Genomic DNA, 12,040 nt, shown 5'->3' on the forward strand with positions numbered 1-12,040 from the left:
CCCCACTCCCTCTTTAGTTCTTTTCAAACTGAACATATTTCTGCACACATGCAAACAATGTTTACCATAATCACAGACTGGATGTTTTTTGGTCCGAGCTTATATCGTCACTCTGTCTCTGTGTACATCATAGTACATGTTATTTCTCAACTTCCTTGTCTCGGGTCAAGTGGAGAATCGTTGCACGATTATTTAGTGTCGATGAATCAAGAATAAATATTAAAAAAAAAAAAACAACTTAACCTAAATGGTTAATTAATCAATTAATCGTAATTAATTAATTCTTTTCTCTTTTTTTTTTTTTGGTGGGGGAGGGGGGGGGGAATTTACTAATTCGTCGGCGGGAGACCCGTGACAATAATCAAGCAAAGTCGCACGCCAAAAGGCAAACAGACAATTACATCGTTCGCTAAAAATGTTAAATTAAAAAAAAAATGAAACCTTTAATTTGTACAAAGACTTTTATAGCTCAGCGGCTAAACACGTAGGTTTATGGTATTTGGACAACAAACCTATATGGTATTGCATGCAGGCTCTGTTTGGTTAAATTCTGAGTTGTCAAAAATGTGTGTACATGAAGGATTAAAAATAATTGATGCATTTCACTCTAAGCGAGGTTAAATGACTGCATCTAGATGTCCCCTACTACCCAGCATTCCTTCTGAGAACGGTCAAGCTTCCTTAGGATTTCGCTTGGTTAGAGTAGCCACTCTTAATGAAACATCACGTGGTTTTGAAACCCTAACCCTATTCCTTTTGGGTAATTTGATAGCTGATTGGCCTTTGGAGAGACCACGTGATGAAGTTCCGACGAGAGAGAGAGAGAGAAACTATAGAAAATGAGGAGAGCTATTTTCAGAAGCAGAAGGCTAAAGGCGTGTCTAATCTATGTTTCATTATTTCAAGAGAAAAATACATGGCTACATGTTTGTCAAATGTTTTACATGTTTCGGATGTTCCTTCAGAGTTGAAGATAATGGGCCTCATTCACCAATCGTAAACAAATAACATTTTGCCACGTGGTTCTCTATCTCTTCTATACAAGTTACGATCTAATTTTAATACACAGTGGCTGTCACGTGACAGTTTTTTCCGTTGTTTTATCAATATGATCACGTGACTTAATGTTGTTTGTTTACGATTGGTGAATGAGGTCCATTACTTCCTAGTCCAAGCCTCCAGAAGGACGACGGGGGATGGGAGCGGGCAGGGTTTGAACCCGGGACCATCGATACATCTGAACGACAGTCCAGCGCGCAAACCGCATGACCAGGCAGCCATGCCTGATAAATAAAGAAGATGCTTACTGGCGTTCTCCTACTAAGTCAGCTTGCACACTGCACGGTTTTCATCGTACGACAAAAAAAAAACAAAAAAAAACGCACGGCGTGAGGTGTGAAGAAGGTCATGGTAGAGAACTTACGCCGTGACGGCAAAATGGCTTTGAATCAGCCGTGTCACTGAACTCCACTGTCGCCTTACGGCGGCTTGGATCAAGTGACCTACGTGAGTAAAACTGGACGCTTCACGCTTGATGGATTCAGTCGTATGTCCACAAGAGATGAAGCAATCAGAGATTTGTTTTGTGAGAATCACTTATCGTGAAGATTCGGCTGTTCACGATTCATCTTTAAACAAAAAAAAAAAATCTCACAACAAATTGAAACAAAATACAAATGTGGAGATAAAATACAAAAGTGGAGATAAAATACAAATGTGGAGATAAAATACAAATGTGGAGATAAAATACAAAAGTGGAGATAAAATACAAATGTGGAGATAAAATACAAATGTGGAGACAAAATACAAATGCGGAGATAAAATACAAATGTGGAGATAAAATACAAAAGTGGAGATAAAATACAAATGTGGAGATAAAATACAAATGTGGAGACAAAATACAAATGTGGAGATAAAATACAAATGTGGAGATAAAATACAAAAGTGGAGATAAAATACAAATGTGGAGATAAAATACAAATGTGGAGATAAAATACAAATGTGGAGATAAAATACAAATGTGGAGATAAAATACAAATGTGGAGATAAAATACAAATGTGGAGATAAAATACAAATGTGGAGATAAAATACAAATGTGGAGTTAAAATACAAATGTGGAGATAAAATACAAATGTGGAGATGAAATACAAATGTGGACACAAACATGTGGAGATAAAATACAAATGTGGACATACAAATGTGGAGATTAAATACAAATGTGGACACAAACATGTGGAGATAAAATACAAATGTGGACATACAAATGTGGAGATTAAATACAAATGTGGACACAAAAATGTGGAGATAAAATATAAATGTGGAGCACAAACGAGACAGGAACTTTTTTCGCAACAAAAAATTTGCGACAGCTTACTAACAAGTTCCCGTTTCAGACCTTCCGATCTAATAGGCAGATGATGTAAAGGTCATCTGTTTCTGTGGCCCACGGTTTGCTCAATGACCAACCGCCTTTACTTTTCCCCAACTAATGTCAGGTACCCATTAGAGCTAGGTGGACTCAGGAGCGCCCAAAGTTTAAAAATCCCAGTCTTCATCAGGATTCGACACCTTAATGAACAGACTTTTTTTTACATTTCTATTAGCGATGGCTTATATACCAAAGACGCTCGGGTTAGAGACGAGGCCAAAGGCCGAGTACACCAGGGAAACTCCAACATATTCCTACATCGGCAGTGCAAGATCAACATAAAAAACGCCAACTTTTTTTTAAAGCACTATTCAGTCATCTTTTTTTTTTTTTTTTAAAGTTAGGGTGTGAAAGGAAAAAAGAACGGCGAGTTCATTATCGAAGATTTAATTAACAAGAGGCACCAGAGGGGCGTGGGGCGGACCGGCTACAGCCGAATTTGTAGGGGGACGTGACATGTACGCGTAGAAAATATTTAAAAAAAAACATTGTGTCTGTATTACTCACCGTCTGCCAGAGCCCAGGAGGGGAGGGGGGTCAGTGGTGTGCACAAGGGCGCTCAGGTCGTGTAGGGAGTTAAGCCTAGTGCAGGTAGAGTAAGTACGGCAGAACCAAAACTTTTGTCAGGCATAGAATTCTCTTTAAAAACGGCTCAGATCACTGTGGTTGTTGTGTGTGTTATGTGCACTAAAAAATAATAAATAGTATCTTTTTTTATAAAACAACGCTTTTATTAAAACGCACTAAATAGTATTGGGAAAAAAGTGTGTGTGTGGCATGGGTTAAAGTGAAATTCATACACAATGCTTTTTTTTTTTAAATTGATAAATTATCAAGTGTTTTGACAATGTAACAATGTATTATACTTTTAATAAAACTATAAAAACAATGCGGCGTTGGAAACACTCTCGAGTCTCTCTCTTTCCTTCTCTCTTTTCTGTCTCTCTCCTGCTCTCTTCTTTCTTTTCTACCTCTCCTTCTTAACTCACGAGTATCTCTCCCTCTTGTTTCTCTTTCGTCCTTCACTCTTGTCTCTCTCTTCTATCTGTTCTTCTATTCGTCTCTCTTTCTCTCCTTCTCTCTTGTTTCTCTCTCTCTCTCTCGTCTGTTTATCTATCTCTCCCCTTCGTCTATCTTGACTCTCTCTCTCTGTGTCGCTCTCCCCCCTCTCCCTGTGTCAATGAAGAATTCTCGCTGTGCCCAAATTCCCATTGCTACGCCACTGGGATGTAAGACCTAATCGATACGTCGATCTAACGAGAATTTAAAGTATCGAAGCTAAGGTATCGAAGGACGCAATGGGAGAACTTATTCATCAAACCACTGACCTCGGTGACAAGACAGAAAAAGTAACTAAGCCTAGAGCGAGGATCGACTATCTGTTGCCTCGGTTATATAAACAAATAAATACAAGATGGCGAAAAGAAAACAAACATAAAAAACAAAACAAAAACATTCTGGTATGTGCCAATGTTCAGTCTGGTATGTGCCAATGTTCAGTCTGGTATGTGCCAATGTTCAGTTTGGTATGTGCCAATGTTCAGTCTGTTATGTGCCAATGTTCAGTCTGGTATGTGCCAATGTTCAGTCTGTTATGTGTGTCACTCTTCGGTCTGTTATGTGCCACTGGTCAGTCTGTTATGTGCCACTGGTCAGTCTGTTATGTGCCAATGTTCAGTCTGTTATGTGCCAATGTTCAGTCTGTTATGTGTGTCACTCTTCGGTCTGTTATGTGCCACTGGTCAGTCTGTTATGTGCCACTGGTCAGTCTGTTATGTGCCAATGTTCAGTCTGTTATGTGCCAATGTTCAGTCTGTTATGTGTGTCACTCTTCGGTCTGTTATGTGCCACTGGTCAGTCTGTTATGTGCCACTGGTCAGTCTGTTATGTGCCACTGGTCAGTCTGTTATGTGCCAATGTTCAGTCTGGTATGTGCCAATGTTCAGTCTGGTATGTGCCAATGTTCAGTCTGTTATGTGTGTCACTCTTCGGTCTGTTATGTGCCACTGGTCAGTCTGTTATGTGTGTCACTCTTCGGTCTGTTATGTGCCACTGGTCAGTCTGTTATGTGCCACTGGTCAGTCTGTTATGTGCCAATGTTCAGTCTGTTATGTGCCAATGTTCAGTCTGTTATGTGTGTCACTCTTCGGTCTGTTATGTGCCACTGGTCAGTCTGTTATGTGCCACTGGTCAGTCTGTTATATGTGCTACTGGTCAGTCTGTTATGTGCCACTGCTTTTGCAGTTTGTGTAAGCACAAGGGAATGGGGGCACAGAGCAGACATTTTGTGGTAAAAATTAACTAGCGATTGTCTACCACGGTGTGCCTACAAAGTGTTGGATTTGGTAAGCCTATATAACTTGTTGTTATATTCCGCTCTTATATCAGTCTATTGTCTCTTGTAATATTGTGTTGCTATCAGGTGTGTGATCTCACTCATTGCTTATTCATGTCGCTATCATGAACCACTGCACCAAATGATTACACCGGCTGGAGACATACGCCCGGAACCTAAGCTGCTGGATCTACCATTTTACTTTCACCTGGCCGGCCAGAGCCTTGTTGTGGCATGACGTCGACACTGGTTTTTCACACCTTCAAACCTTTCTGCACTGATTTAAACCCTAGCACTCTGGTAGCTGTGGTGTAGGTTCATTGGTTGGACGTTGTTGAGTGTGCGTTTCAGACAGAGCTGTTTAGTGACATTGACCATGTCATGGAGCAGACATTGACCATGTCATGAAGCAGGCAGTGACCATGACATTTTGTAGACATCCATTATGTAAGATGTAATGTCTTCAGCTAGTGACTGCTAGCAATAAGATTCCCTCGTTATAGGTCTAGACTTTAGTCTTAGGGAAAGGAGGATCGTTGTGGAGTTGTGTGTGTTTCTGTGATGGTGGAAAGTGGTTAGCGATTGGTTGTGAATGATGCAAGATAAGCAGCATTGTCGTCAGCTGTCTAAAGACTCCAGATTGCCAGAGGGAAAAGACGTGCTTTTGTATTGAATCGGATTTTTCTTCAGAATACAATTTTATTATGATTACTTAAGTCTAGTACATTGATTTCATTTTTATTAGCGACCCCCGAAAGGGGAATAGCCGCTATTAGTTGTTGTTTATTTTGTTTTGTTTTTTGTGCTCTGTCTGTCCGTCCGTCCCGTTTAGATCTTGTAAACTATTTTATTATGATTACTTAAGTCTAGTACATTGATTTCATTTTTATAAGTGACCCCCGAAAGGGGAATAGCCGCTATTAGTTGTTGTTGTTGTTTTGTTTTTTTTGTGCTCTGTCTGTCCGTCCGTCCCGTTTAGATCTCGTAAACTAGAAAAGATATTGAAAATTCGACATCATGTAATTTTAGACCTTTCAGAGTTCTGAAAGCGAAAAATTATTTTTTTTAAATCAACTATGCAAACAGCTTTTTCATAACAATTCAACATTTTTACACCTTAATAGTAAAAAACACTGGAGAGTATTTAGTAAGGGAGGTAACTTTTTACCATATTTTAAACACATTTATGTAAAAAGTGTGTCAAATAGAGTGAAAAGTAAAGACCCCTCAAGATTTACATCCATGCATACTGCTATTTTATCTTATCCACCCGTGGTCAACCTTTAGAGATGCCTCGGAGTTTCCATGGCAATGCTTCTCAGCCTCAACGTGGTGCTCAAGTGGAAACGGGCGTTAGAGGAGACGATTAGGCCATTAGGGAAGCAAAATAGAGCTCCATTTGGGGTACCTAAGGACCGAGTCTATTGGTTCATTTGGGGTATCTAAGGACCGAGTCCATTGGTTCATTTGGGTTACTTAAGAATCGAGTCCATTGGCGGGTATTAAAGAAAGCTCCAACAAAACATGTCAAACCACACCCATACTGCATACACCGGTCCCCAAGTTGGCGTTTTTATGTTGATCTTGCACTGCCGATGTAGGAATATGTTGGAGTTTCCGTGGTGTACTCGGCCTTTGGCCTCGTCTCTAACCCGAGCGTCTTTGGTATATAAGCCATCGCTAATAGGAATGTAAAATATTTAGATCTGCTTGGATTTTTCTCAGAAATATGCAGGCAGGCAGAAGGAGGAAAGCTTCCGCAAGACTCGACTTCCAAGAGTCTTCTCAACTTTAAGGACAAGAAGAAAATAGTCCAAGCGTTTAAACCTGTTTTTATAATTCATGTATTTATTTATTTGAATACTGGAATCTCACGTCGACAAAATTTACAATATGTCTGTGTTTGCAGTGAAACAACGTAGACCCGCCTTGGGAAACTCCCATGTAGAGTGGTCCACATTGTCTAACCTCACGTGTCCGACAGATTGGTCCAATACATCTAGAGTCCATCCTTCTCCACAGAAGGTGTCCACGTTTGAAAATGTGCGCGACAGTCTCTCGCTAACAAACGATAAACAGTTTACAAAAACGTTTTGGTGATTGGCTCATCGCTAGAAGAAAGTTTAACACGAAAAAAAAAGAAAGTCTACACCCGGTTGTCTTCCCTTGCCCTCAGTGATGCTTGTTGGCGACACCAAAAAAATTTCCTGGCAATGATTTATCTTGGCGGGCACCGGTAGTGCACATTGATGCGTCTCGGTTATCCGGCTTTATCGGTGCCAGAAATCGCAGACGGCGAAGTAGGAGACAAAACGCCGAGCGTATTTCCCTTCCGGTGGTTGACACTGACACGAGTTGTGGAGGCAAGGGGGGTAAGCCGTCTGCGCAGATTGGATATCACGTGATTAGACATCTTGATGGAACATGGATAGCATCGCCAGCTGCAATTTTGTAGACTCCAATAATGTATCCCAGTGCACCAACGTCACCCACCCTCCTCCCCCCCGTGATAGCCAATCAAACATCGAGATTATATCAGTTCTATCAAATTTCTTCAGCAGAAGTTCGCATGCCCGCCTTGTCGTGGAGGATTTGAGGATCTAGGTCAGGGATTCTCCAACACTATTTTTATATTCAAAAATGGTTTGGAGATAGAAATAAACTGAGGCTCCCAGTTCGAATCAATCAGTCTGTCTAGATCAGGGGTTCTCAACCTGTGGTTCGCGACCCCCTTGGGGGTCGATTGACGATTTGCCAGGGGTCGCCAAAGACCATCGAAAAAAATGGATTGTTTTTGTCTTTTCTTCTATTGCTGTGTTTGTGTGTGTGGGGGGGGGGGTCGCTGCAGAGTGGGGGATTGTAAAAAAGGGTCGCCTAACATAAAAGGTTGAGAACCGCTGGTCTAGATTCTTGTTCCTGTGTGTTTTGTGTCAGAAATGCTACTAGATCTACTCAAGGAATGATGTCAGTGTTGGACTAGCAATATTTCATGCAACACGCTGTACATTTAAATAACATGATTTAACAACACTGAAAGGATCTTTTTTTAAAAATTGATTGTAAAATTATCTGCCTTAGCTGTTGAAGGAAATATTTTAATTCAACACCATTATTTTGAAAATAGATTTGTGGATGGCTATTGATAGACCTGAAAGATCTGTAAAGAATAGTCCTGATTGAGACACTAACAAGGCGATCCTAAGCTTGTAAGAAAAATAAAACTCTTCACATGGCCGGACTGACCATATGGGCATTAGGGCAAATGCCTGGTGGGCCGGTACCCAAATGGGCCGGTAGGGCCACCTAAAGGACCTCGTGAATACCACTATAGAATGTATTTAATTGTTAATAATAATAATATTTTCTTGTAAAATGTGCCCTCTGAGGGTCGTGTTTTTTGTTTTTTTTTAATCTTTTTACAAACTCTACAGTATAATGCTAATTTAATCTAACACATTTTCCGAAATAATGTAATAGTCTACATCCGTAGACAGTGCTACTAGTAGGCTTCAACCTTTTAGGGCTCACACATTTTTAGCGATTAAAAAGCAACATACGGCCTACTATAGTTCTTTAAAAGATACAGAGTTGAATGCATGCGTTCAGTTATCGATACATTATCAAACTTAACAGAAGGATTTCGAGCACAGGCAGACCTAGAAATGGATGTCAGTCACATGATACACACTTTGTGGGCCAGATTGTTTAGAAATGCCCTGGCCGATTTAAACACTCAGTCCGCCCTTAACTGTCCCCCCTCCCCCCTACCGTCCCCAATCCCAATACTTAACTTGGTTTTGGCTTTAATGTGGCTATCTGGGTCATTTGCACAAAGCTAAAAAGTTGTTGGTAGATGTGGTGGTAATTTTCAGCAATACGGATTCAATCCAATCTCCGCAGTCGTTCAACCAACAGATTTGAGGCAGTTGGATTAAAGTTTGAAATGCATGCATGTAAGGCTTACAATACACACACACACACACACACCAGATACACAAGTAATTAAAAAAACTATACCCAGCTGTGATGATAGGAGAAATCCTGATAGTAAATCCTCTTACCAAAATCCTGATAGTAAATTCCTCTTACCAAAATCCTGATTGTACATTCCTCTTACCAAAATCCTGATAGTAAATTCCTCTTACCAAAATCCTGATAGTAAATTCCTCTTACCAAAATCCTGATAGTAAATTCCTCTTACCAATATCCTGATAGTAAATTCCTCTTACCAAAATCCTGATAGTAAATTCCTCTTACCAAAATCCTGATAGTAAATTCCTCTTACCAAAATCCTGATAGTAAATTCCTCTTACCAAAATCCTGATAGCAAAATCATTGCAGCAAAATGCTCATAGCTAATTCTCAAACCAAAGTCCTGACAGCATCTTGAACCTGCGATTGAACTAAGTCATCTTGACCTCAATGTTTTGATTGTTTAAACAAGGCGGACAATTTCTGGCATTGGTTTCACTTTCTGTCTAAGCCATTATCATTATCTCAAGGCTATCAAGCAAAAAAAAAAACAAAAAAAAACAGTCTGTTGACTTACAAGCTGCACATTTCTCTCAAGACCTTAACAAATAGTCCTGACCAAACAGTTTGGGGGCTAATGTAAACACTTGAATTTCATGTTGAATTATTTATTATGTTATTTTTCTGAGAGTTTTAATAGAAGGATTCAAACTTGGTGTATGTTTGATGATAAAGGAAGAATTGTAAAGAGGTATCCAGTGGGGACTAAGGAATAACTATAAAATTATCTCTGCACTGTGCTTAGGAAAATAGGAATGAAAGGATTAAGGTTACTGTTCCTCTTTTCAGCTTGCAAATTCTTCATGTGTAGAAGGTGGGTGGGCGGACACAGATCTTGAAAATGGCTCTAACGATTTTCCTAGAAGTTTGACAGATTATATATATCTTTAAGATAAAAAATTACTAGCTAATAGGCTAGGAAATACTCTGGTTTGATTGTTATGATTTTTCAAATTATAATCTTCCTTAAAATTAAATTTGGTCTGAAGGTCTAGACAGTCTCTATCTTGTACACAGGCTTGTATAAGTCTTATCATTAGAATTGTAGATTCATACATTTGCCTAATCAGGATTTGTATTTCCCCAAGGGGAGATAAAAAATGTTCCTTTTTTTTTTTTTAAATCTATCACATTAGTTATTAAGAGCAAAATAATCTCTCTTACTAAAAGTTGTCTGCTTCATAAAGAAGTAGTTGTCTTTTTAAAAAAAACAACACTTTTTAAGTTACTTTTTAAAATCAAGATATAAACCTTCTTTTATAAGAAAAAAAATTTTTTAGACAAATCTGTTGAGAAGCTTGTTGTCTATTTCAATGTTCTCTTCCCATGTTTCTTATTAACTTGTATTTGACACAAAACATTTTGATTTGAATAGAAAATGCTTATGTGCTTTTAAAACAAAGACACAAATTTGTTTTTTTTCATCAGAGAAATGCCCAGAGACAGACTTTACTTGTAGTAATGGCCACTGCATCCAGATGAAGTGGGTGTGTGACAAGGACAACGATTGTGGGGATCTCTCGGATGAACTTAGTTGCCGTAAGGATGTTTTCTTATTTAAACCATGTTTAAAAGTTGTTTTTCAATGTAAAATTACCTTACAGTCAAATAACCACAGCTTAGTAAAAAAAAATGTCTTAATTGGTGGGCTTGTCATTTAATTATATTTAACTCGGTTATTTAAGCTTATTTCATATGCATGTTTTGGTCTATGCATTGATCTTCTTGGTAGATAACAGAAAAGAACTCAAGTGCCTGCATCAATCTTTTGGTTCTACATTTTAAATACAATTTCTGTTGTTAGTCAAATATAATATGTTGGCTGATGGTAACATTATTGTAAAGCCATTTGCTTTGGCCAGCAAAAAAAAATTCAGAAACACAAAATTGAATAGAAATATTAAAATCTAATTAAAACGGAGCTAATCTAATAAACATTTGGAGCCATTAAGAGGAGTTATATTTGCATTGCCATTATGATGAAATAAAACATTGATATGCGGCATGTTTACGGTGTGAAGCATAACTTGTGTGAACATTGTTATCCCTTATTTCACTTACCCTGATAATTTTTTAGTTGGTAATAAAATTAATTTTGTAATCGTCCTTCTTGTTTTTTATACTTATGTGATATGGTGAGACCATACATATACATAAAATGAACATAAATTTAGGCACAAAACAACTGTTTTATTGTTACCATCAAGATTCTTAGTACCATGTAACTAACCAGCCAGCACAGCACAGTTCCGAAGAATGTTATTTGTGATTGTATTAATGATTTTTTAAAATGTTTTTATGTTTATTTTTGTTTTTAGATTTGAATAAAATTCATTCATAAGATTAAAAAGTGTTGATGACAGTTATCAGTTTGTTTTGTTTACTATTTTTAGCTCAGCGTAATTGCTCCAATGATGAATTTCTCTGTAACAACGGCAACTGTGTTCCCAAAGAATGGCAGTGTGATGGTGAAGATGACTGCGAGGACAGCTCTGATGAGCACTGCAGTAAGTGAGGTCAAGATGCACTGTCGTTAAACATCGATGCTGAGCTATCATCCGAGCAGATTGCATAGCATCAATAAATCATAAAACCTATAAACATTTGGCTCTTTGTTGTTTTTTTTTTGCTTGGTTATGTAACAGCAAATTTAATAAAATACCTCCTTAAGGAACTGTATTTCACAGTACACTCTACATATTTATCTCTAAAGCTTAGACAACTTCAATATTTGTTTAGGTCATTTTCAATATCACTTCTTTTACAATAAAAGCAAATTAGCAAAAGAATTCTTTACTTTGAAATGTTAAAAAAAGTAATTAATCTATTACTCAATTTTCTGTTTGTCTTTTTCTTTTGTTTATCTTGTTTGTAAACTTTGTCAGTTTTGTATAAAGATTTCCTGTTCTTATCAAACCCAGCTCACAATGAATGCACGTCGGAAGAGTTCCAATGTGGTGATGGTACGTGTATCTCCAAACCCTGGAAGTGTGATGGAGAACCGGATTGTGCTAATGGTAGTGATGAGCAGGAATGTGGTAGGTTATTACTTTGCCCTTCATTTTTTTTTTTTACATATACACTCATCAGAAAAGAAAACAGCCTCCTAATTTATCTTATGAAATACAGCCATTACTTCAAAAAAGTAGATGATTACGTCCTAGGCGTCATGCATCTAGTCATTAATGTTAACCAATGACTTAAATTCTGCCAAATCAATGTTTTTCCTGGCTGATAAATGTTA

General features: G+C 38.1%; 1 protein-coding gene across 3 annotated transcripts in view; it reads left to right on the plus strand.

Annotated features, from left to right (window-relative positions):
• LOC106073702 (low-density lipoprotein receptor-related protein 4-like) overlaps positions 1-12,040 on the plus strand; it is a 90,457-nt gene that overhangs the window by 33,439 nt on the left and 44,978 nt on the right. For all 3 annotated transcript variants that reach the window (XM_056043603.1, XM_056043605.1, XM_056043604.1), the window contains exons 3-5: positions 10,225-10,335; positions 11,190-11,303; positions 11,718-11,834. In XM_056043603.1, the coding sequence (XP_055899578.1) occupies positions 10,225-10,335; positions 11,190-11,303; positions 11,718-11,834 (342 nt within the window). The remainder of the gene's footprint in view (positions 1-10,224; positions 10,336-11,189; positions 11,304-11,717; positions 11,835-12,040) is intronic.

The sequence above is a fragment of the Biomphalaria glabrata genome, chromosome 10 (genome assembly GCF_947242115.1).
Source record: "Biomphalaria glabrata chromosome 10, xgBioGlab47.1, whole genome shotgun sequence".
In the NCBI taxonomy this organism is placed as follows: Eukaryota; Metazoa; Mollusca; class Gastropoda; family Planorbidae; genus Biomphalaria; species Biomphalaria glabrata.